Genomic DNA, 25,821 nt, shown 5'->3' with positions numbered 1-25,821 from the left:
GTAGAAGATCTACAAGAGCTAGAGGAAGAGGAGAAAGAGGAAGGACTTCTAAACCAAGTCAAGTGGTTGCATTTGATTCTCCATTTCTGAATGTCCTATCCAGAGAAGGTTATGTTCCTGTATAAGGACATGAAGGAGGAGAAGAAGTTCAGAAGCCTGAAGAGTTGATTGTTCAAAGGAATAAAAGATCAGCCACTGACACTGATCAGGCTGATACAACAAATCAGAATGTAATTCTTGAAGCAGACACAAATCCTGAAGTAAAACCAGATCCTGATGATGTGAACCTGATAGGTGATTTTGACATTGATGAAAAAGTGATCAAAGCATTGAATGAGTCAACTCTTACTACAGTAGTTACTTCTCATTATTCAGAGGTTGGTGAATAAGAAAGAGTTGACAGAAGGAAAGTTGATCAAGCATGTAATGACTACGTGCAGAGAATTCTAAATTCAAAGAGAGAGCTATGGAAAAAAACAAAATGAAAGATTCATGATTCATTTACAAGTTATGCTCCTATCAGCAAGAAGGATAAAATATGGAAAGATGTTTATTCATTCAGTTATCCTAAAGGGTTCAAGCATATTGAATTTGTGTCAGCAGGACTAAGGGATCCTATTTCAGAACAGGAAGATGTTGACAAGTCCATCAAGAAACCTTCTTGGGTGGAACATAATGAAAAGATGAATCTTATCCAAACTCGAACCAGAGGAGGTATTGGTCATTCCGGAATGGAGGTTCTAAGTTCTGATCTGCTGGATACAAATACTCTGACTGGCAATCTTAGTGAATGAATTACTCCTTCACATCTTGAGAAAGTTGAAGCTGTGAAGATTGTTTATAGAAAGATAAATGATAATGATTTCAGAGAGGAGATTATGTACTTTTTGAGAGATGATAAAGTAAAGAGTTTTACCTTACAGCAACTCTTGATGAAGACTGTGACAGAATTGAAATACATTCATTACCTTCTTAGAGTTGAGGATAGTATCACCAGAAATTGGTCTTCTATGATACTTGAAGTTATCAACAGAAAAGTCATGACTAATGATGATAAATACAATGGTGATTATGTCCCTATGTACAAAACTTATACTGGTCAAGAAATGAAGATGGAAAAGGGAGCTGCAGTTCTAAAAATTTTTCTCAACAATCTTCAGTTATCTTTCAGTCCTGATCATGAAGATGTTAGTTTAAGCTTTATGTTGATTGGTGATCTTGAGATAAACAAAAGCTTAATTTCTAAACTGAGATCAGCCATCTATCAGCTTGGAGAAGATACTGAAGAGAAGAGAGCGTTGAAGAAAAAGCTTGTTAAAGTCCTTCAAGACTAGGAGGAAGAAAGGTTGAACAACTTTCTGGAAATAACTGTCAGTTATCTTAGGATACTGAAGTAAGCTTTACTCCTTGTACATTTTGTAATTGGTTTTGGCATCATTGAGAATGGAATTTGTGCTTCATTATATTAAGCATAAATTAGGGGAGATTGTTACGTGCTGATTCTCAATGATCAGAAGAAGCTCAGGATCTGACTGTGTTTATATGTCAGCAGTATTTGATATATCTTTAGGATTTGACACATGAACAACATTTGCATGTCATCGGCATCTGGAGGTAGTCATCTAAGAAGATTTGTTTTGTTCCTTAGTTTGGGGAATAATATTCAGTTAAAGATATATATCAGTTTTGGTTAGTTTTTGATGATGTATATCTTAGATTGATTAGCAGCAGCTGTGTATTATATAAACACAGTTTAGGTCATCATATAGTGAATTAACTTGAGCATTGTATGACCTAGAAGCTCTCAAGAACATCAGTATTTATTGAGAGAGTTTGTAACAGTTTTAATCAGAAATATAAAGAACTGCAATATTTTTAATACTTGTTCGAAATATTTATACAATTTTATCTGTAACACCCCCAGATCCGGGGTCAGGGATCCGGGTCGTCACGGTCATTCTTTCCACAATATCACTTCACTTAATTAATAATAAATAACCTTATGCTGTGACCCCACACTAACACACACCACAACCCGTTATAGTCTCAGAGATGAAATTGAAATAAGTACAAGTCCTTGAATCCACAATTTAAAAGTTATTACAACCCAAAATGATTACTTGATAAATTTACAGTTAATTGTCATTATCTGCCATAAGTTATAACTATACAATATTTGGTTCCAAAAAGTAGAATGCCTGATCTACCAATAGATTTACCTCTGCAGCTATAGCAGCTACAACATCAACGGGAAGACGCGGGACGCTTCCCACGCGCTTGCGCTGGGTCTGCTTGAGTCTGGCCATCTTTCCTAACTGTTGTTGTGTGATGAAGAAATGAAGCAAGAGTGAGCATTACAGCTCGCAAGATAATATATAGTGTAACAATAATGCAAGTATCTCAATGGATAACTTACTAGAATCATTTATCAAGTATAAGGTAATTACTTACTGGATATAAGCAAAAAGAAGGGATGAAGTTACCAAATACTTCACTATACTTATATCATTTTTAGAAATCTACTTGAACTACTACTGTTCAAAGTATAATAAGTTTCAAAAGGTCATCCCCTAGATGAGACCACAAGTTAAGACTTGAATAGATTCAATCTTGGAAATATTCTTAAAGGAAATGAAGTTACGAGATACTTCATTCAATGGGAACACCATTAAAACTATTTGACTTTGTTAAAGCTTCGGCAACCACCCATTCGTAGCCTTTCGATCGAAATACTCTGGGTAGTGTTGCAGAATTGTCCAACTGGATGATGAACTCATTACGGGAGTTTGTCTCGCCAGGAAGACCACTTACGATGATCAGTCGCAGTAGCACAACCCCTACCATTTTCTACATGTAGAGGAGAACCTGTCGGATTTACTTGTCAACCGAACACTGGACTCTTAAGGAATGTACCGTCTTGCGGAACTTCCAGGCCATTTGGGCCAATATAATAAGGCTGGGTCGGCGCCACTCGACCACTTACGCCACTCCTAGTTCAGATGAAATCCATGACTCTGAAACATAAAGGTCGTCCTCACCTTCCCCAAGTAGAAACTTATTGATACGACTCCACCAAGAAGTCGTATCTAGTTGGAAAGGAAAACTCACCGATATTTCCCAGGCGATGCCTGTTAATGGATTAACTTGTTCCAAGAATTTTACTTCCCGAGTATTGAGTAAGTAATCAAAATTATTTTATCAAAATAGCAACCTTGTTGCGAATATAAAACATACCACAGAGCCGGATCCCTCAGGTTTTGAGCGAATATTTAAATCCCCTTTGAAAGGAAGATCTTAAATAAATAAAAATGAGTTTTTGGGATCCGCTCTAACTTTTAAAAATCATTTTGAAGGCTCGTAAATATTTTTAAGGATGTTTGGAGTAATGCTGATTTAATAAAATAAATCAGTCCCAATATATTAGAAAATATCTGAATATTATTATTTAAATAATATTCCCATAAAGAATAATCTTTATTAAAATAATTGAAGTAGAAGTTGTAAAACTTATACTTGAAATGAATCTTAAATAACCAAAGATGTACTCATACGAAAGTAATATCTTTATTTGAATAATCAAAAGTAAGTTTGATAATCGACACATTATTCTTTAATAAAATAAAGAATATTATTTAGTAAATAATCGGAGTCATAAGTCCTCGAATAAATATTCAAAATAATATTCATTAATAAAATAAACGGAGTCATAAGACCTCGAATGGATATTCAAAAATAATATTCGTTAATAAATAAACGGGGTCATAAGCCCTCGAATGAATATTCAAGATAATATTCAATAATAAAATAAAGTTATCGAATAAACCTTATTCGATTCATAATTTTGAAAACTATTCATATATATATAAATATATATATATATATTATACTCGGTAGCCTCGACTCCCGGTTTTAGAAAAAGTTCACCTTTGGGTCCCCTATACTAAGGGTATATGCAAATTACCGCTTATCTCTAGCATAGGTATTATCGACTGAATCAACAGATATATGTATCAAGAATATGAAACAGGCATGCATATATACCATATCACATGCTACAATATATCGCAAGAATTTTCTAAGTAACCATTATGCATCTATCACAAGATAATGCATGTACAAATGTATACATCACAACAACAGTATAACGGATAGAAAACTTGCCTGAGCAACTGGGGGTTATAAATGGCTTGGGACGAGTCTGGTAACCTATAAACAACATATAAGTTAGAATTAAATCAAAGTCACTCATTGTTATGGATTAAAACTACTATATATAATTGCTGTATTTAATACTAAGGAACGTGAGCTTCGAGGCTCGATTTGACTGCTCTTGTGTTTCGTGACTCAATCTGCCTTAACAAGATGCCTACGTACCTTGCTGATTGCCAAGGATCAAGTCAAAAAACGTAGTTCTAATTTGTGAGGTGAGGCCCCTTATATAGATGCGGGAGTCCTTGAATTGGACTTGGTATAGGAGGCTTGGTGGATAAGCCTCTGAATTAGGATAGACTTAGGAGTCCTAGGAAGTAGGAAGTTGATTCCTTATCCTTTCAGGTCCCCTTGAGGCTAATCTCTAAGGATTTATATCCTCATCGGGACTCTTTTCAACATCTGATTTCTCCCTTATTAATTAATTACGAAATTAATTAATAATCAGGGCTTTTTGGGCCTCTTTTATTCCACCAGGCCTAATCTGGTCCGTCAGACTTAACCTTTCTGGTCTGAATATTATACATCTTATTATTATTGGGCCTAGCAGCCCATTAATTATAAAATCAGGACTTATTTATCCCTATCATTTGCCCCCCAACTTTTGGGAAACATTGATTAGGTTTCGCAGAAGTTAAATCTATTCGTTCCCTTACAGGGTTTCGTTTTTGCGTAAAGTGTGGAGCGACCTACACATTTACAACGAATCTTCCTTTTATTCAGAAATTATCTTAATTTCCAGGAATTTTTCCCTAATTTTCTGGGATTTTCCCTAATTTTCTGGATTTTTCCCTTAATTTCTGGGATTTATCCTTAATTTCCGGATTTTTCCTTTAATTTCTGGGATTTATCCTTAATTTTCTGGATTTTTCCTTAATTTTCTGAAAATATTACCATTTTTCAGAAATTATTTAAGGAATTTCCTTAATTTCTGGATTTTTCCCTAATTTCTGGGATTTATCCTTAATTTTCTGGATTTTTCCTTAATTTTCTGAAAATATTACCATTTTTCAGAAATTATTTAAGGAATTTCCTTAATTTTCTGGATTTTTTCCTTAATTTTCTGAAAATATTACCATTTTTCAGAAATTATTTAAGGGATTTCCTTAATTTTCCAGGATTTTTTCTTCTTTTTTTTTTTCTCTCCCTTTTTTCTTTTTTTTTTTTTTTTTTTTTTTAATACAATTTTCGACCAGGAATCCATTCGACCAGGATCCTGGTCGAATTAACCTTCAGTATGCCTTGGTCGATTGAATTTCGAGCAGGTTGGGTTCGAGCAAGATTCCTGGTCGAATTTCGGCCAGGATTTTTTCCTATATATATATATATTTTTTTTTTTTTTTTTTTTTTTTTTATTTCGAATAGGATTTTTCGACCAGGAATTTTCGGTTAAGATTTTCGGTCAAGATCCCCATTTTTTGACCGAATTAACCACCATCTCTTGCCTTGGTCGAAGCTATTTCGGGCAGGTACTATTCGACCAGGATTTTACCTTGATTCCTGGTCGACAGTGTCAGGAAATATTCTGGTCGAACCAGTAAAAATTTTTTTTTTTTTTTTTTTTCGAATAGGATTTCTTCCCTTTCGGTCAAGATTCTTACTTTCTGACCGAATTAACCTTCCTTCTAAGCCCTGGTCGAAGGATTTTCGAGCAGGAACATTTTGACCAGGATTTTTCTGTGTTTTCTCTTCGAAAGGTTCAAGAATACATATATATTTTTTGTATATCCTTGGATTCTCAATTCTGGGCTAAGACTTGGGCTCATTTTAACTGGGCCTATTCTCTAATTTGGCCTACCCTTTTTCCTGGGCTACAATAGAAAAAACCTTGGCCCATTTTCCTTGGTCCAACTAGTTTTTTGCAATTGGCCCATTGCTTTAACTGGGCTCCCTTCCCACTCTTTTTTCTTAAACATCATTTGGGCCTCAACATGGCTTGATTTTTCTAAAATTAGGCCCTTTTCTGAGATGGGCTTTCATTTTCTAAGCCCAAATTCCAAATCCTTCTAGGGTTTTTCTGGATTCTTCCAGATTCTTCAAAAACTTTAATTTTCCTCTGATTTTTGCTAGAACTTCCTGGATTATTCCAGAACCTTCTAAGTTTTGGGCCCAAATGGGCTTTTTTAAGGCCCATTTTCCTTCTTCCTTGGCTATATAAAGGTGGGGTGAGAGTTTTATTTCTTCACACCTCTCATTTCACCTCTCATTTCATTTTACAACTTCTCCTCATCCCTCCTCCAACTTTCTAGCCTTTCCTTTCTCAAATCCCTCCTTTAGTTTTCCAACCTCTCCTTCAGGCTTTTTCTAGCTTTCTAATCTTTCTAATGGCTGACAAGAATTCTGAGAGGGCGGCCAAAATTGCCTCGGCTTCAAAACGAGGTAAGGATATCGAGATCCGCTCTTCATATATGTCTTTAATTGATATGATTAATACTAGGGGGGATGAATATCCCTCCACTGCACATCTCGACTCTTTTAATCACTGTAATACTTGGCATAACATAGATTTCAATAAACTAAATGCTCGTTATAACGTCCCTCCCCCCTTTAGACTAGTTCCAGTCTCTGGTGGTGACCGTACTTGCCACTGGAGGCCCGATACTCTTTTCATCTACACCGACGCCCTTAACGCTGGGCTTAGGTTCCCTTTCCATCCTTTTATCCCTCATCTTTTGGCTGACTTACAAATCAACCCGTGTCAGCTTCCTCCAAACGCCTGGAGGAATATTCTATGTTTTATGGTTTGTTGTCTTAGGGAGGGCTTTCCTCTTTCGGTAGCCGTTTTTAGGAAAGTCTTCCAATGTTACAATAGTTCTTCTAATATTTGTGGCTGGGTTTATGTCAAACAAAGGCCCAAAAGCAAACATATCTTTAATAGCGCCTCTATTCCTGATAATAATCCAAATTGGAGGAATAGTTTCGTTGGGTTACGTTGGGAGAATGGCGACTGGGGCACGCTCTTTCGATCTTCCTTTGGGAAGGTCAGTGATGGTAGCCTCAAATCCATTCACTTAACTCCTGAAGAAACTATTATTTATAATGGCCTTACTCAGGATGATGGTACGACCACCAGCTGGACTCTCTTAGAGGAGTTTTCCCTAATTCATGTGGGACTATCCTCTGTTTCTCAACAGGGTATTTTTCTTCCCTTCTCAATTTTACTTCATTTCATGCGTTATTAACTTCACTTATTTTGTCCTTTGTTTTGTTTCAGCTGCTAAGGAGATTAACGAGGACAACGTTCCTTTGGTTGAGGAGACAGCTAGGATGAAGAAAGCTCGGCTCGCAGGCCTAGACACCCGGGGAAAGGCGACAGAGCCTATCTTCTTGAGAAAGCACAAGGAGCCTATGGGGGAGGCTTCAACTGAAGGAGCTGAGGGCCATAATGCTCCTATCACTGCTGCTGCCCCTGCTGCTGCTGCTACAGGCGCCTTTCAGCCTCTCTGGGGATTCCGCCGAGGGGATACCGTGGTTGGTTCCACGAAGCATGCTTGGGATTGGTCCTACCGTAGCGTGACCCCAAAGGACTTTACTGATGTGGTGGCCACCCCTGACCTTGAGAGGATTAAGCTCATGGGAGCCCAATCTCTGGCTTCGGTATGCCTTCTCTTTTTTAAACTTATTTCTCGTTCTTGTAGCACTTTCTTGCCTTATACTTTGTTAATTGTTTTGTTTCAGTCTAACGCCTACTTTCAAGGCGTTGTGAGGCAAGCCGAATCATGGAAGCGGGCTTCTGATAAGGCCGATAATGCCCTCAGGAGGCAGCAGAAGAAGTATGCTACCCTGGAGAAGAAGCTCAAGCGCAAGGAGGAAGAACTCGGAGAGTCTAACGCCGAGCTGGTGGTACTTCGGGCGGAGAAGGATAAAGCTATAGACAATTATCTGGACTCGGAGGAGTTTGCCCAATCCATGAGGATTAGGGATGATTCAGTCTTTCCCGAGTTTTTTAGGACTGGTTGGGACACGGCCCTTGGGACCGTGAACGAGGCTTGTCCTGATATTAACCCGGCGGACTACATCTGCCCTGACGATGAGGCTTTGCTACAGAGGTTTCGTACCCGAGTAGTTGTCTCGGATCATGTTCCTCAGGATCCACTTCTTCCTCCTCCCGAGTCTTTTTCCAGACCTGCTGAGGATGACAGCTCTTCCTCCTCCGAGACAACGGAGACATCTAGCGAGAGCGGAGAAGACGATGATATGGACGCCGAGGGCACCTCAGCTCCTTAGAGCTTTTTCAGCCCTGCGTGGCTTTTTTATTTTCGAGACTTTATTTATCAAACTTTTGTAACATCTATCAGATCTATCTCATTTATCACCTTTTATGCTTTGCATCCATGCATTTGATTTTTATTTGTTAGGCCACAATCATACTTTGAAGAACTTATGAATTTCATAAAATTGTCTGGGATTCGTCCCTTACACAAGTCTTAATAAATTTCGTAATAAAACTAAAACATATAAATCCTAAGCAAGCAAAGCTTCAAGGTGCTTTTCAACCTACTCGCCATCCTGACGAGTGAGAATCGTACTTCGACCATCTTACACGTAGTAAACCTTCAGGTTTTGTGCGTGCCAGGTTCTCGGGACTTCAAAACCATCCATAGTCTCCAGCTTGTAGGTTCCTCTACCCTGAACGCTCTTGACTCTATACGGCCCTTCCCAATTTGGGGCAAGCTTTCCTTTCTGTCCGACACCAGAAGCCTCTATTTTTCTCAAGACTAGGTCACCTTGTTTGAAAAACCTCTCTTTAACCCTTAGGTTGTAGTAGAATGAAGCCTTTTTCTGATATTCTACTATCTTTGCGTGTGCTTTATCTCGTACTTCATCGATTAAATCCAGGGCTAACTTCTGCCCTTCCTCATTTTCTTTTTCATCAAAAGCCTGAATCCTTGGAGAAGAATGTGATATCTCCACGGGAACTACTGCTTCCGCCCCATATGCCAACATGAAAGGAGTTGCATCTGTCGTGACTCTACAGGTAGTCCTATAAGCCCATAATATGGGAAGTATCTCATCTACCCAATTATTTCTCGACTTTTCGATCCTCTTCTTTAGTCCATCCAGGATTATCCGATTTGCTACTTCCGCTTGCCCATTGGCTTGCGGGTGAGCCACAGAGGTGAATCGTAACTCAATTTCATTTTCTTCACAATACTTCTTGAATTCCTCATTGTTGAATTGCGTTCCATTGTCAGTGACGAGGATACGGGGAATTCCATATCGGCACATGATGTTTTCCCACAGGAATTGTGCAACCTGCTTAGTTGTGATTTTGGCCAAAGGTTTGGCTTCGATCCACTTGGTGAAATAATCAATGGCTACAATCAGAAACTTCCTTTGTGCTGTGGCCATAGGAAAAGGCCCTAGAATATCCATCCCCCACATAGCAAAGGGAATAGGTGAGTTGATAGAGGTCAGCATCTCGGGGGGTTGTCTGGCGACTGGTGCATGCTTCTGACAACGATCACACTTCTTTACATATTCTTTGGCATCAGCCATCATTTCTGGCCAATAGAAGCCTAAACGAGTTATCTTATGAGCCAAGGCCCTGCCCCCCAAGTGTTGCCCACAAATGCCTTCATGCACTTCCTCAAGAGCCAAGCGTGCCTCATCCGGCCTGAGACACCTCAAGTAAGGAACCACGAAAGATCTCTTATACAGAATCCCATCTATCAAGGAGTACCTTAGTGCTCGAACAGTTAACTTTCGTGCTTCAGTTGCATCGCTTGGCAACCATCCGGTTTGAATGTGAGCCTTAATGGGATCGATCCATGACGTCCCCAGGCCTATGGGAGCCACAAGCTTAACATCTATGCTTCGCGTCTTTAAAACACGAAAGTATACACTCCCTGAACTTTCTTCTATCTCAGATGAAGCAAACTTTGATAGCGCGTCTGCCTTAACATTTTCTTCCCTTGGAATGTGCTCAACATGACATTCATTAAATTGGGTCATCACAGCCCTTACTAGGCGGACATATTTAGCCATTGTATCATCCCTTGCCTCAAATTCTCCCTTTACTTGGGATATGATCAGCTTTGAGTCTCCACGGACCTTTAAGTTTTTGACTCTAAGTGTCCCAGCTAGACCAAGGCCTGCTATCAGGGCTTCATACTCTGCCTCATTGTTTGTGGTTGGGAAGTCTAGCTTCATGGCATACTCAATTAAGAATCCATCAGGGCTTTGCAAAACCAACCCTGCTCCACTGGAATTTGTTTTTGATGCTCCATCAAAATAGAGAACCCAATATTCTTTCTCCTTGTCCCCATTGTCGACTCCCTTGTCTTGAGGTGTGGTATCTTCCTGCCCCCCGACTTCTTGGTTGGGTATGGTACATTCCACCACGAAGTCAGCTAGTGCCTGGGCTTTTATGGCTATACGTGGCTTATACTTGAGATCGAACTCTCCCAACTCTATTGCCCACTTAATTAGTCTCCCACTTGCCTTGGGACTGTGAATGATATTTCTCAGTGGCTGATTTGTTAGCACTTCAATTTGGTGAGCTTGAAAATAAGGACGCAGCTTTCTTGAAGCCATCACCAAGGCTAAAGCAAATTTCTCAATGGCTGAATAATTCAACTCAGCACCACGCAAAATTTTGCTGACATAGTATACGGGTTTCTGGACTTTCAGTTCCTCCTTAACCAACACCGCGCTCAAGGCGCTTTCTGAAACAGCCAAGTACAAGAATAAAACTTCACCCAGAACTGGCTTGGCCAACAACGGGGCCTGGCCCATATACTTCTTTAACTCTTCAAATGCCTTCTGATTTTCCTCACTCCATACAAAGTCTTTAATGTTCTTTAATGACTTGAAGAATGACAAGCACTTGTCTCCTGACTTGGAGAAGAATCGCCCTAGCGCAGCAACCCTTCCTGTGAGTTTCTGAACATCCTTGACAGTTTTTGGGGGTTCCATGTCCAGGATTGCCTTTATTTTATCGGGGTTAGCCTCAATTCCCCTCTTTGAGACCATCAATCCCAAGAATTTTCCAGATCCTACTCCGAAAGCACACTTCGTGGGATTCAACATCATCTTGTGGTACCTCAGGACCTCAAAAGCTTCCCTCAAATGGGTTATATGATCAGTCTTTACTAGACTCTTGACTAGCATGTCATCAACATAGACTTCCATAGTCTTCCCAATAAGATCTTTAAAAATTTTATTCACCAACCTTTGATAGGTGGCTCCTGCATTCTTGAGACCAAACGCCATAACAAGATAACAATAAACACCAAAGTCAGTGATAAATGATACCTTTGGAATGTCATCCTTATGCATTTTGATCTGGTTGTATCCGCTAAATCCATCCATGAAACTCAACATCTCATGTCCAGCGGTGGCATCAATCAAAGTATCAATTCTAGGCAGCGGAAAATAATCTTTGGGACATGCATCATTCAGATCGGTGAAGTCTATACACATCCTCCACTTTCCATTAGCCTTCTTCACCATTACAGGGTTTGCTAACCACTCCGGAAATTGAATCTCCTCAATGAAACCAGCCTCTAAGAGCTTTTCCACTTCCTGCTTTATAGCCTCTTGTCTTTCCGGGGCAAAATTTCTTTTCTTTTGTTTTACTGTCTTCCGGCTTGGATCCACGTTTAACTTGTGGGTAATTAACCCCGGGTCTATGCCTGGCATATCAGCTGCTGACCATGCAAACACATCACTATTTTCTTGCAAAAATTTCACTAACTTCCCTCTAAGGGGCTCCTCTAATGTAGCTCCAATGAAAGTCATCCTCTCAGGATTCTTGGGATCTAAAGGAACCGAATCCAATTCTTCTGCTGGCCTTCCTCTATTCTCATCATTTTCTCGAACATCCATATCTTCAATAGGAAGAACCTGCCCCCCGACTCCATCTGCCCTCAAAGAGGCCACATAACAGCTTCTAGCCATTTTTTGATCTCCCCTCTCTTCTCCAATCCCGTTTCGGGTGGGAAACTTCATGACTGAATGGTAGGAAGAGGGGACTGCCTTGAAGGCATGTATCCCTGTTCTCCCCATGATAGCATTATAAGTTGAACTAGCCTTTACCACCACAAAATCCAGCATCTGCGTTGCTTGCCTTGGCTCCGTACCTATGGTGGTTGGTAATTTAATTATCCCTTCCACAGGACATTCTACTCCAGCAAATCCATATATCGGCATGTCGGTTGGTGTCAACTGGGAGTCGTTATACCCCATCCTTAGAAAGGTGTCGTGGAGCAAGATATCCACAGAAGCACCATTATCCACAAGGACCCTCTTAACCGGGCTATTTCCTATTATCGGCGTTATGACCAGCGGGTCGTCATGGGGAAACTTCACACCCTCTAGGTCGGAATCATCAAAAGCCAATGTTACTTCTGTCCTGGCCCTCTTCGGGGCTTCTCCAACAATATGCATAACCTCTCTAGTATATGCCTTTCTGGAATTTTTGGACAATCCAGCAGCAGTTGGACCTCCAAAGATCGTGTTTATCACAGGCCCTCGAGGTCTCGGCCCTCCATAAATGGTGTTTATAACTGGTCCTCTAGGTTGGGGATTCCGCCCCTGATCATCTTGGTCCCTCCTACGATCTTCAAAGTTCTTCCTTCCATTATTGTTTCTGTCTCCTCCATCTCCAGTATACTTGTTCAGCCTTCCTTTTCGAATCAAAAACTCAATTTCATCTTTCAACTGCCTACACTCATCGGTGTCATGACCAACATCTTTGTGAAACCTGCAATACTTGCCCTTATCTAGCTTGGCGGGATCAGCCTTCAAGGGCTTAGGCCAGCGAATATCTCTGTCTTTCTCAATCTCCATCAAAATCTGACTTCTGGGGGCATTCAGCTTAGCGTATTCAGTGAACTTTTGCCCAGGTCCTCCCTTCTTGGGGGTTGAATCAGGGTTTTGTTCAGTTCTAGGATACTTATCCTTAGCGATGTACTCCAAATCAGTTTTTCGTTTCTTGCCTCCAGTGGGCTCATTACTTACTACGGTCTTCCTCATACTCTCTTCAACCTTGATATACTTCCCTGCCCTCTCTTGGAGCTGCAACATGCTCTCAGGGGGTCGTTTGGCCAAAGACATCTTGAAAAACTCATCCCTAGTTCCTTGTTGCAGCGCTATCATGGCTACCTTATCATCAAGGTCTGGGACTTTTAAAGCCTCCTTTGTAAAACGATTTAGGTAATCTCTTAAGGATTCTTTAGCTCCCTGCACAAGACTCATAAGAGATGCTGAACTTTTCTCATGGACTCTTCCACTGATGAATTGCTTAATAAAAGCCTGACTTAATTCTCTGAACGATCCAATAGAGTTTGGGGGCAGGCGACTGTACCATCTTTGAGCCATACCCGACAGGGTTTGAGGGAAGGCCCGACACTTTATAGCATCATTCACGGGTTGCAGCAGCAGTGCATTAGAGAATGTCCTAACATGATTAGCGGGGTCTCCCGTGCCATCATAGGCTTTGATAGTGGGCATCTTAAATTTTCTTGAGATATGGGCATTCATTATCTCTTCTGTGAAGGGTGGAGTTGGATCATCAGGATCCCCAAGGGGAAGGAGATTGCTTGGATCAGTTCTTGGGACAGCAGCCCTTCTTCTTACCGGACCATCCAGGTCTATGATAGGAGGAGGATTTCTCCCCCTAGGAGGTATGTGGGGTCTGGTGGCTTGGTAAGCCTCCAAATCACGCCTCAGCCTTTGGATTTCAGCCTCATGAGCCCTGATCTTTTCCTGCACTTCTTGGGGATTCGCCCCTGGGGTGCTTTGGGGGCGTTGCCTTCCATCGGCCATTGGCTCTTTTCCAGGACGCCTCCTTCTTGGGGCCACTTCATCATCCGAAGATTCGGAGTCTCTCTCAGTGTATGGACCAGAAAATTCCCGATCCTCAGGGATAGGATCCAAACCTCGTATATAGGGGGGCGACCGCCCTCGTGCTTCGCTTCGCCCAGCATATCCACTTCCTCCAACCTCAGGGTGAAGGGGCATCCCATAAGGGGGGTTAGTAGTAACAATAGTTGAGTATTCATACCCGACGGGTCGAGAATTCACAGGTATATGTATTTGTTGAACTTGAGGATTCGTACCTTGAACAGTCGGGGGAGTTGTCCCTTGTGGCTGAGGATGAGTTGCCCCTGTCTGGGCTTCCCCCTGAGTAGATGCATAAGTTGAATGGGGAGGAACCTCCACGGTTGATGAAATCACCTGGGTTGTCCCTGATGGTGTTCCCTCCTCCAGAGTGCTGGTTGTTCTCCGTGTTCTCGCCATGGTTGTTGTTGCGTAATTTCCCACAGACGGCGCCAAATGTTATGGATTAAAACTACTATATATAATTGCTGTATTTAATACTAAGGAACGTGAGCTTCGAGGCTCGATTTAACTGCTCTTGTGTTTCGTGACTCAATCTGCCTTAACAAGATGCCTACGTACCTTGCTGATTGCCAAGGATCAAGTCAAAAAACGTAGTTCTAATTTGTGGGGTGAGGCCCCTTATATAGATGCGGGAGTCCTTGAATTGGACTTGGTATAGGAGGCTTGGTGGATAAGCCTCTGAATTAGGATAGACTTAGGAGTCCTAGGAAGTAGGAAGTTGATTCCTTATCCTTTCAGGTCCCCTTGAGGCTAATCTCTAAGGATTTATATCCTCATCGGGACTCTTTTCAACATCTGATTTCTCCCTTATTAATTAATTACGAAATTAATTAATAATCAGGGCTTTTTGGGCCTCTTTTATTCCACCAGGCCTAATCTGGTCCGTCAGACTTAACCTTTCTGGTCTGAATATTATACATCTTATTATTATTGGGCCTAGCAGCCCATTAATTATAAAATCAGGACTTATTTATCCCTATCACTCATAAATCTATACTTTAACCAATTTAGATTCTAACGCTCGCTTTGCGCTTAATGATTTTCTTAAGTCGCTCGAGTACCCTCGGCTCCACCATTTTTAATAAATTAACCATTACAAGTTTTAAGGCGATTCTTTTTCGAGTGTCTTACCAACTGCCTAACACACTTTACATAAATGTTTCATACTCCAATTAGTCCTTTTAGGTCTTTAACCTATGTTTCAAAGTAAGGCCAGGGGTAATGATTCGTTCGCGAAATGTCGTTACTTAAAACGGCCGTTTCTCCTAAACCGTACATCGGAATCAAACGAACTACATATCAAAACGAAGCTCGTAACATGAACTATCTAACCATGGCAATGGTCCAAACCTAGCAGTGAGTTCACGGGTCCTAATGTTAAGAACAAAAACAGCCTAAAGTAAATCGGACATTATGACGGCTATGTTTACGCGATTACCCAAATTTAAAACACTCCAATTCAACCCACAAACAATCCACAATCACAACCCAATCAAAACTCCATCCGTACTACATCATAACAGCCCCAACAACTCAACATTAACAATTTATACTTATTCTTAAACTTGAATTTAACTACACTTAAGTTGATTATTCAACAATCCAAGAATTACCACTCCAAAACTTCACAAAACTAACTAATCTCCACATTCACAACAAGCAAGCCTCCCATGAATTAAAATCAACAAAACTAAACCTAATTACTCAAATAAAGTTAGGGTTTGGAGGGGTTATACCTTCCTTGAAGAGTGGAGAATCAAGAGAATGGCTTGGAATCACCCTTAAAGTCCTTATCCAAGCTTAAACTAAACAAAACTTCAAGAACAAAAATTTTAGTTCTTGAAAAACACTATTCACCATCTTCTTCCATGATTTTTAGGAAGAGATTGTGAATGATTTAGGAGCTCAAACTTATAGCATATCCATAACTATGCATAAGGAGTCTTAGATAATTACCTTGTGATTTAACAATGCTTGGAACTTGATTTTTGATTTTCTTGCTTTGGAAAAGAAGAAAAAGCCGAGAGCATGGAAGAAGAAAGGTGAGAAAATGTTGTGTTTTTGGTGAAAATGAATTGTTGGCTTGGTTGGTTGATTTTTTGATTTGTTTTGTTTTGTTTTATTACCTTTTTACCATGGTAACTTTTGTGTGGTTCTAATTCAACCAACAACACACTTGCTTGGTCATGCTTATGTCACAATGTGATGTCACCCTCCCTCCTTTGTCCTCTTCTCATTGGTTTGATGACATCATCCTCACTAATCTCTTTGATTAGCTTTTAATTATTTGGCTAATGACCGCTGATCTGTTATACGGTTCGCTTAACTTTCGTTTTCGTTTTATCGTTTGAGGGATCATACCCGGGATCTTATTACTTGGGTTCCCTTAACCTTTCTCAATACATTATATTCCTTTTTATGATCCTCTATTAAAATCCTTGACTTTAAATCCTTTTTATCCTGTTACCTTATACTCAATTCTTTCGATATCTGGTGGATTTTTCGGGAAAAATCAAAAGGTTCTAATTTGGATTCTGACGATCTTTACATACACTTATATATCATATAGAGTACCAATAAAATCTCAGAACATCCATAAAAGAACCCCTACATAGTGTGGCATGAAAAGTTTTCTTGTTCAGCAATATCAGCAAAAACACTATTCATAAGGGTTAACAAAAGTTCAAAATTTTGGGGTTATTACAGTCTCCCCTCCTTAAAAGGATTCCATCCCGGAATCAAATAGAAAACAAATGGGGGTACTTTTCTAGCATTGCGCTCTCTAGTTCCCAAGTTGATTCTTCCACATTATGATTCTGCCATAGCACTCTGACTAGCTTGATCACTTTGTTCCGAAGCATCTGCTCCTTCTTGTCCATAATCTTTACTGGTTTCTCCACATAAGTCAGATCTGGTTGCATATCCACATGCTCGTACTCCACTATGTGTTTGGCATCCCGATGATACTTCCTTAGCATTGACACATGGAACACATTATGAACTTGTTGTAGGTTTGGGGGTAAGGCTAGCTCGTAAGCCAACTTCCCAATCCGTCTTAGTATCTCAAAAGGTCCAATGTATCTTGGGCTTAGTTTTCCTTTCTTTCCAAATCTCATTAACCCCTTCCAAGGGGATACTTTTAGTAGTACTAAGTCCCCTACTCCATACTCCTTGTCCTTTTGGGCTAGGTCTGCATATTTCTTCTGTCTGTCTTGGGCTGCTACCAGCCGTCCTCTGATGAGATCCACTATGTCTTTGGTCCTTTGGACCACTTCGGGTCCGAGCATCTTCCGCTCTCCTACTTCATCCCAGTATAAGGGAGATCGACACCTTCTTCCGTACAGGGCCTTATAAGGCGGCATTCCGATGCTAGCATGAAAGCTGTTGTTATAAGAAAATTCGATCAACGGCAAGTGATCATCCCAACTTCCTTTAAAGTCTATTGTACAGACTCTCAACATATCCTCTAGTGTCTGGATGGTCCTTTCACTCTGCCCATCCTTCTGGGGATGGTAAGCGGTACTCATATTTAACTTGGTCCCCGCACATTCTTGAAAGCTCCTCCAAAATCTGGAGTTGAACCTGGGGTCTCGGTCTGAGACAATGGACGCTGGGACTCCATGTCGTGCCACTATTTCTTTAAGGTAAATGTCCACCAGTCTATCGACTGTGTATCTCTCATTGATAGGAATGAAATGAGCTGACTTTGTCAGTCGGTCTATAATCACCCATATGGCATCATGGTTGGCTTTCATCCTTGGTAAGCCGACAACAAAATCCATGGCTATCTGTTCCCATTTCCATTCGGGAATCTCCAGGGGTCGTAAAAGTCCACTGGGTCTCTGGTGCTCTGCCTTTACTCTTTGGTAAGTTAAACATTTGCTTACCCATTCTGCTACATCCCTCTTCATGTTGGGCCACTAGTAATATTCCTTCAAATCCCTATACATCTTGGTGCTTCCCGGGTGAATGGAATACCTTGAACTATGGCTTTCATTCAAAATCTCATCTTTAAGCTCTTGAACGTTCGGAACCCAAATCCTGTAGGAGTACCTCATTATCCCTTTATCATCTTTCTCAGTATGGATCTCTTCTCCATTCATTAACTCTCTGCCTTCATTCATTATTTTCTGTTGGCACAATCTGATCTTTTCCAATAACTCTGGATGCATTGAGATCTCAAACAGCTTTTCAATTCCGGTTCCGGTTACCTTTACTTCTATTTCCATCCTCTCGAAATCCTTTATCAATTCTTTCGAAGTCATTATCATTCTGAGTCTTTCCTTTCTACTAAGGGCATCAGCCACCACATTGGCTTTCCCCGGATGATAGAGAATCTCGCAATCATAGTCCTTGATTAGCTCTAACCATCTCCTCCGGGCATGTTGAGCTCTTTCTGCGTAAATATGTACTTGAGGCTCTTATGGTCTGTGAAAATCTCGCACTTCTCTCCATACAAGTAGTGCCTCCAAATTTTTAGGGCAAAAACTATTGCTGCGAGCTCAAGGTCATGAGTAGGATATCTAATCTCGTATTCCTTCAGTTGTCTAGATGCATACGCAATCACTTTACCGTGCTGCATAAGCACACACCCTAATCCTTTGTGCGACGCATCACTATATATCACAAAATCTCCTTTTCCGTCTGGCAATGCCAACACCGGGGTCGTTACCAACCTTTTCTTTAATTCCTGAAAACTGTTCTCGCATTTCTCCGTCCATTTAAACTTCTCTGTCTTACGAGTAAGTCGTGTCAAAGGGGCTACGATCTTCGCAAAGTCCTGTACAAATCTACGATAGTAGCCGGCCAATCCTATGAATCTCCTTACCTCTATGGGTGTGGTTGGCCTTTCCCAATTTGAGACCGCCTCTATCTTGGAGGGGTCGACCAATACTCCTTCTTTATTGATCACATGTCCTAAAAACTGTACTTCATTCCGCCAGAATTCACACTTCGAGAATTTGGCATATAACTGTTCCTCTCTGAGTATTCCTAGAGCTATCCTCAAATGCTCTGCATGCTCTGCCTCAGTCCTTGAGTAGATTAAAATATCATCGATAAAAACTATCACACACTTGTCCAAGTACTTCTTGAATACTCTGTTCATTAAGTCCATGAAAGCCGCTGGGGCGTTGGTTAATCCAAAGGACATTACCAAGAACTCATAGTTCCCATACCTGGTACGGAACGCTGTCTTGGGAATATCTTCGGGTTTAATCTTTAGTTGGTGATATCCAGTTCTCAGGTCAATCTTGGAAAAATAAACAGCATCCTTTAGCTGGTCGAACAGATCGTCTATTCTAGGTAACGGGTACCTGTTCTTTATGGTTAGCTTGTTCAACTCTCGATAGTCGATGCACAGCCTCATGCTCCTATCCTTCTTCTTAACAAATAACACTGGTGCTCCCCACAGAGACACACTGGGTCTTATCATACCCTTATCCAAAAGTTCCTGCAATTGGGTAGCTAATTCCTTCATTTATAATGGGGCTAACCGGTAAGGTGCTTTTGAAACTGGCGCCGTCCCTGGGGCCAACTCAATAGCAAATTCAATCACTCTATCGGGTGGTAATCCCGGAAGGTCTTGTGGGAATACGTCTTCAAATTCGTTAACTACCAGAATATCTTGTAAGTTGGGTACCTCATTCTGCGTGTCCACCATATAGGCTAGGTAAGCCTCATTTCCTTTCCGTAGCATCCTTCTGGCCTGGGCCATAGTCAAAAATTTCTGCGTCTGCCTCTTTCCTCTAAATATGACTTCTTTCTTTCCTGGGATATTTAACTTAACTTTCTTCCCCTTACAGTCTATCTGAGCATCATTGCTAGATAGCCAGTCCATTCCCAAAATTACATCAAACTCCCCTAATTTAAAAGGAATCAGATCAACACTAAAAGATTGTTCCCCTATGCCTAACTCACAGGCGGGGTGAATCTGGTTAACAGGAATAATTTCATGATTGGCTATTTCTACTTGTAAGGGTTCTATCAAGGGTTCAGCCTTAAGTCTTAATTTACGCGCAAGGTCCTTTGATATAAAAGATTTAGTTGCTCCCGAATCAAATAAAACTTTTGCACTGACTGAATTTAGAGAAAGGGTACCTGCTATCATATCTGAGTCTTTCATAGCATCCTGGACTGTCATGTTGAAAGTCCTCGCAGTAGGTGGCTTATTGGAGGCAGCCCTGCTGGCTCCTGAAGCTGCTGGTTTGTTCATTGGGCATTCCTTCTTCCAATGACCCAGGCGTCCACACTGATGACAAGTGGTGGTTGGAACGATGGCAGGGGCTGACGAAGGGCATTTGTGGGAATTGTGGCCCACTTGCCCACACTTAAAGCAGGTTACTGGCTTTCCCTTACATTCTCCAGAATGCATCCTTCAACAAGTGTTACAGGCTGGCAATGGGGGTTGAGACTGGTTGGAATAGGACATTCTTGACTTCTGGCCGCTCTGGCTCACATTCACATTCATTGGCCGCTTAAACCCAGTGTTCTTTCCCGGTAGGGACACTGCTCCTCGATTAAATCTAGTTGGGAAGCTCCTTCCTGCGGAACCTCCACCCATGCTCATGCTTTTCCTCTTTATTCCCTTCTTCTTTCTTTCCTTCTGCATCTGTTCACTTCCGGCTTCTACAATTGTTGCCTTTTACACCAGAGTGGCATAATCCGTAAGCTCAAGGATTGCCACCCTATTCTGAATCCACGGTTTCAGTCCCTGCTGAAACCCCCAAGCTTTCTTTTCCTCGGTGTTCACAAATTCTGGCACAAACCTTGATAACTCAGTAAATTTCGCTTCATACTCTGCTACAGATAAGTTATTCTGCTTTAGCTCCAAGAACTTGAGCTCCATCTGGTTTTCCATAAACCTCGGGAAATATTTTCCCAGAAACAACTGACTGAATCTCTCCCAGGTTATAATAGCATATGTCTCCATATTTTTCTTGGCCTCCCACCAGTAGTTAGCCTCTCCTTTTAGAAGGTAGGTTGAAAATACAGTCTTCTGTGCCTCATCGATACTCAGAATCTCAAAGGATTTCTCTATTTCCTTTAACCATGCCCTTGCCTCAACTGGGTCGGCTGATCCGTGGAACTCAGGGGGCTTAAGGGACTTAAAAGCCCTGAAAGAGTTTGCCACAGCATTGTTATTTCCTTGAGAGGGTGGGTTGGGTTGACGTTCCAAGTTCTGCCTTAGTAGTTGCATGAACTGGCCCATGGGATCCATAACTGGGTTTGGTATTGGTTGCTCAACCTCAGTTTCTCCTTCCTCAGCCTCTATCTCAAATCCCTCAACATTATATGTTTCTCATCCTCTTCATACAGGGAGTCATCCTATTCAACATAATCCTCGTCTTCCTCTTCACTGCGTTCCTGGTTCCTATCGTCCTGGTTATGGCTTCCCTGGTCCTCAGATCCAGGGTTCGCCCTAGTTCCAATCTTTCTTGGCGGCATGATACTGATAATAAAAAAAATATTGGGAAAAATCAACGTTAGGTCACAATCATACTCAACATTGTGCCTTGCACAGCTCTATAATGGGGAGAATGTATCTCGCAATTCTATTATTTTATGACAGTTCTAATAAGAAGTGCAGTAATAATAATGATAAAAACAGTGATCTCGTCACTAAGGAACTGAACTGAAAGGAAACAAATATATACATAATGCGAGAAATACATAATTTGATCTGGTCAAAAGTACAACAGTGCTACAGCCATCTGCCTCAAAAGTGATACACAAGAGTCTATCTGTCTAGTCAGAAAAAGGGATGCTATATACAAGTCAACTATCCCGAAAAATTGGCTCTTACTAAGGCCTCGACTAACTAGACAACTAGACTATCCCATCATCAGTCCTGAATCACACACCAGAGCGGGTCAGCTCCCATACCCTTTTCATCGCACGACGGAAGATATAGTCGGCTGATAAGTGGCATTTTATACCACTTAGAACGTCTTAAAATGGCTTAAATTGGTGTCTTGAAATCAAGTATTTTGTGTATTTGATGCGTTTTTCTAGTTTTATGCATTTTCAGGGTTTTAGTTGCATTTTGGGGGAGGAATCATCAAGAATAAGCCTTGGCATGTGTTCACCATTGCGAGAGGAAAGAAACAGGCAGATTACGGCGAAGAAACGGAGCAAAATCAGATTTTTTCCAGTAGAGGTCTGAGCGCCCGCTCAGCTATGCTGAGCGGCCGCGCAGGGTCGGGAAAAAAGACAAATTATTTTAGGACTTCTACTTCTGTTTGGTTTCCACTTCTATGTAATCTGAGTTTTATTGGACTATTATATAAGTAGATTTGAGACGTTTTCACAAGTGTGGATTAAAAGAAGATTGTGTTTTTATGCAAGAAGCGAAGGAGATAAGGAAGAAGACCGATTTAGCACACCGCAACGAAGAGGAAGCATATCTTCTTATGATTCTTGTTTCGTTGTAACGTTGGATGCTAGTTTTCTTGCTTTGAACTTATTTACTCTTGTGACGTACTCTGTTTTAATATAATTAGTTTAGTTATTATTTTCTTGTGTTTGTTTATCATGATTTCATACGAACCCATGATGACGATAAGTTCTATTATGGGCTAATCGTGATCATGGGGTTGCAACGGATTTATTATGGAATTCTTTAGTTAATCGTTTAATACTTTAGTGTGTGATGATTGCATGATATCTAGTATTGGTTGTGCGTATTCGTCTTATGTGCGTCGTGAACATATAAGATAGGGTGTTAATCTCTTGTGAAGCGACGGTGGATCTTGAGATTTAGAACTTGCCATGCTAGCATAGGTTCATGTACGTTGTGCATGATTAGTGGGTAACTCTAACAGTTTTATTTGCCCTATGTAATCAAAAGGAATAACTTGTGCTTAAATCATTGTGTTGTCAATTTCTGTAGACATATAGGAACTCAACATAATTGATGATTATTCAACTTCTATCTTAATTGTGGATGCTTGGTAGAATGGTATTAGTACAATGAAAGTTGGCTTTTATCAGTTTCGTGTTATTCGATTAATATCATCAATGTCACATGCTAAAGGTAATAACAATGGCTATAGAAGGAAGTAATAATGAAGTTGTGATCTCATGAGTGTTTTATTATTGATAAATTGAAGTGTTAGTTAAGTGATTAATTAAGTAGTTAATTATAGTTAATATTTAATCAACAAGTTTAAGTGTTAGTGTCTTAACATTGAGAAGTAATCATACATTGGTGAGTGAGTTTAAATTAGATAATAATTTAGTCTGAGTCTCTGAGGGAACGAACTAGAAAATATTCTATATTACTTGTGAACGCGTATACTTGCGTGAATATTAGCGCGTGTTTTCGCCCTAACAAGTTTTTGGCGCCGCAGCCGGGGACTCGGCGTATTTGTTTAGCTTATGTACTTACCATCATTGGTCATTAGGACTCAATGATTAGGACGTAGTAGTTACTTATTTTTTCCGGTTGTGTTTCAGGTACTTTAGCAAGCGTTTATGCAAACTCGTTCTCGTGCTCGCAAGAGGACTTTAAATACAGCTGAGGAGACAGACGAAGTTCTTGATATTCCGGAGAAGTTAGATTTTAAGGATTCGGATTCAGGAACTGAGCAGAAAGAACCAGTAAACATGGGAGATCGTATTGTTCAAGCTGATCCAGCTCTTATGGATTTTTCTCGGCCTAAAATTGATGACATTCAGTCAATCATCCTTCATCCGGCTATTCAAGCTAACACCTTTGAAATCAAGCCGGGCACTATTCAGATGGTGCAGAATTCTGTTTCTTTTGGAGGAGCGGCAACTGAAGACCCCAACATGCACATAAGGAATTTTGTCGAGATCTGCAGCACTTTTAAGTATAATGGCGTGACTGATGAGGCTATCAAGTTGAGGCTTTTCCCATTCTCACTGAGGGACAAGGCTAAAGACTGGTTACATTCTAAACCAGCTGGGTCCATCACTACGTGGCAAGATCTTGCGCAAAAGTTTCTGGTGAAGTTTTATCCGATGGCAAAGACTGCTGCTATGAGGAGTGCTCTTACTCAGTTTGCGCAGCAACCTACAGAATCTATGTGCGAGGCTTGGGAACGCTACAAGGAAATGTTGAGAAAATGTCCACATCATGGAATGCCGGATTGGATGGTGATCACTGGGTTCTATAATGGTTTGGGGGCCCAATCTCGGCCCATGCTCGATGCAGTAGCTGGAGGTGCCTTATGGGCTAAAAGCTATACTGAGGCGTATAATCTTATAGAGACGATGGCTGCAAATGAGCATCAAAACCCAACTCAGAGGATGACATCAGGCAAGGTAGCAGGTATTCTGGAAGTTGATGCAGCCACCGCTATTGCAGCCCAGCTCCAAGCGCTATCAATGAAGGTTGATTCTCTGGCTACATATGGAGTTAATCAAATAGCTATGGTTTGTGAGCTTTGTGCAGGTTCTCATGCTACGGATCAGTGTTCTCTTGTCAAAGAATCTGTTCAGTATGTGAATAATTATCAGCGACAACAGCAGCCTGTGCCAGCGACCTATCATCCTAACAACAGAAATCATCCAAATTTCAGCTGGGGGAATAATCAGAATGTTATTCAGCCACCATATCAGCAAGGAGTGAGTAAACAGTTTAACCCACCTGGATTCCAGCAACCACAGCAGTATGCTACAAGGCAATCATATCCTCAACAGGGAAGTACAGCTGCACCTACTAGTGCTGATTTTGAGGAACTTAAACTGTTGTGCAAGAGTCAGGCGGTTTCTATCAAGACCTTGGAAAATCAAATCGGTCAATTAGCCAATGCAGTGCTCAATCGTCAACCTGGCACTCTTCCCAGTGACACGGAAGTACCAGGCAGGAAGGAAGCTAAGGAGCAAGTCAAGGCTATTACCTTAAGGTCTGGAAAAGTGGCTGATGCTGAAAAGGCAAAAGAAGTAGAAGCTGAAATTAGAGATGAAGAATCTAAGCAAAAGGAGAAAGCGGTGGAACCAAGGAAGACTACTGTTGAACATACTCTGCCTGAGGCTAATACAGGGGAGAAACAGCTCTATCCTCCACCACCTTTTCCTAAGAGATTGCAGCAACAAAAGCTGGATAGACAGTTCGGGAAGTTTCTGGAGGTGTTCAAGAAACTTCACATCAATATACCTTTCGCTGAGGCTCTGGAACAAATGCCTAGTTATGCGAAGTTTATGAAGACTATTCTTTCAAGGAAGGTGAAACTGGATGACCTTGAAACCGTTGCTCTCACGGAAGAATGCAGCGCTGTTCTGCAGCAAAAGTTACCACCAAAACTGAAAGATCCAGGAAGCTTCACCATTCCTTGCACCATTGGCAATCTGACTTTTGACAAGTGCCTTTGTGATTTGGGAGCAAGCATTAATCTGATGCCGTTGTCGATCTTTAAAAAGCTGGATCTGCCGGATCCAAAACCCACATACATGTCGCTACAATTGGCTGACCGTTCCATTACTTACCCAAGGGGCATAGTTGAGGATGTGCTCGTCAAGGTGGATAAGCTCTTCTTTCCTGCAGATTTTATTATTCTGGATTTTGAGGAAGATAAGAAGATTCCCATAATCTTGGGAAGGCCTTTCTTGGCTACTGGCCGTACCTTGATAGATGTGCAAAAAGGTGAACTTACTATGCGGGTCCAAGATCAGGATGTGACCTTCAACGTATTCAAGGCAATGAAATTCCCTATAGAAGATGAGGAGTGCTTAAAATTGGATGTGATTGATTCTACGGTTACTTCGGAACTCGATCGCATGCTAATGTCTGATGCATTG

The 25,821-nt window shown here is 41.0% G+C and overlaps 1 protein-coding gene and 1 non-coding gene across 2 annotated transcripts in view; one reads left to right on the top strand and one right to left on the bottom strand.

The window, feature by feature from the left end:
• The first annotated feature begins 6,421 nt into the window (after positions 1 to 6,421).
• LOC141724864 (uncharacterized) overlaps positions 6,422 to 25,821 on the top strand; it is a 53,198-nt gene continuing 33,798 nt past the window's right edge. Inside the window, exons 1-2 of the mRNA XM_074527150.1 lie at positions 6,422 to 7,344; positions 7,424 to 7,749. Coding sequence (XP_074383251.1) covers positions 6,534 to 7,344; positions 7,424 to 7,749 — 1,137 coding nt within the window. The 5' untranslated portion in view covers positions 6,422 to 6,533. The remainder of the gene's footprint in view (positions 7,345 to 7,423; positions 7,750 to 25,821) is intronic.
• Positions 24,058 to 24,164, bottom strand: LOC141679447 (small nucleolar RNA R71). Its single transcript, XR_012558104.1, has one exon. It is a non-coding gene; the product is annotated as a small nucleolar RNA R71 (small nucleolar RNA).

This window comes from Apium graveolens, chromosome 1 (genome assembly GCF_009905375.1).
Source record: "Apium graveolens cultivar Ventura chromosome 1, ASM990537v1, whole genome shotgun sequence".
Lineage (NCBI taxonomy): Eukaryota > Viridiplantae > Streptophyta > Magnoliopsida > Apiales > Apiaceae > Apium > Apium graveolens.
This window is presented reverse-complemented; position numbering and strand designations above follow the sequence as displayed.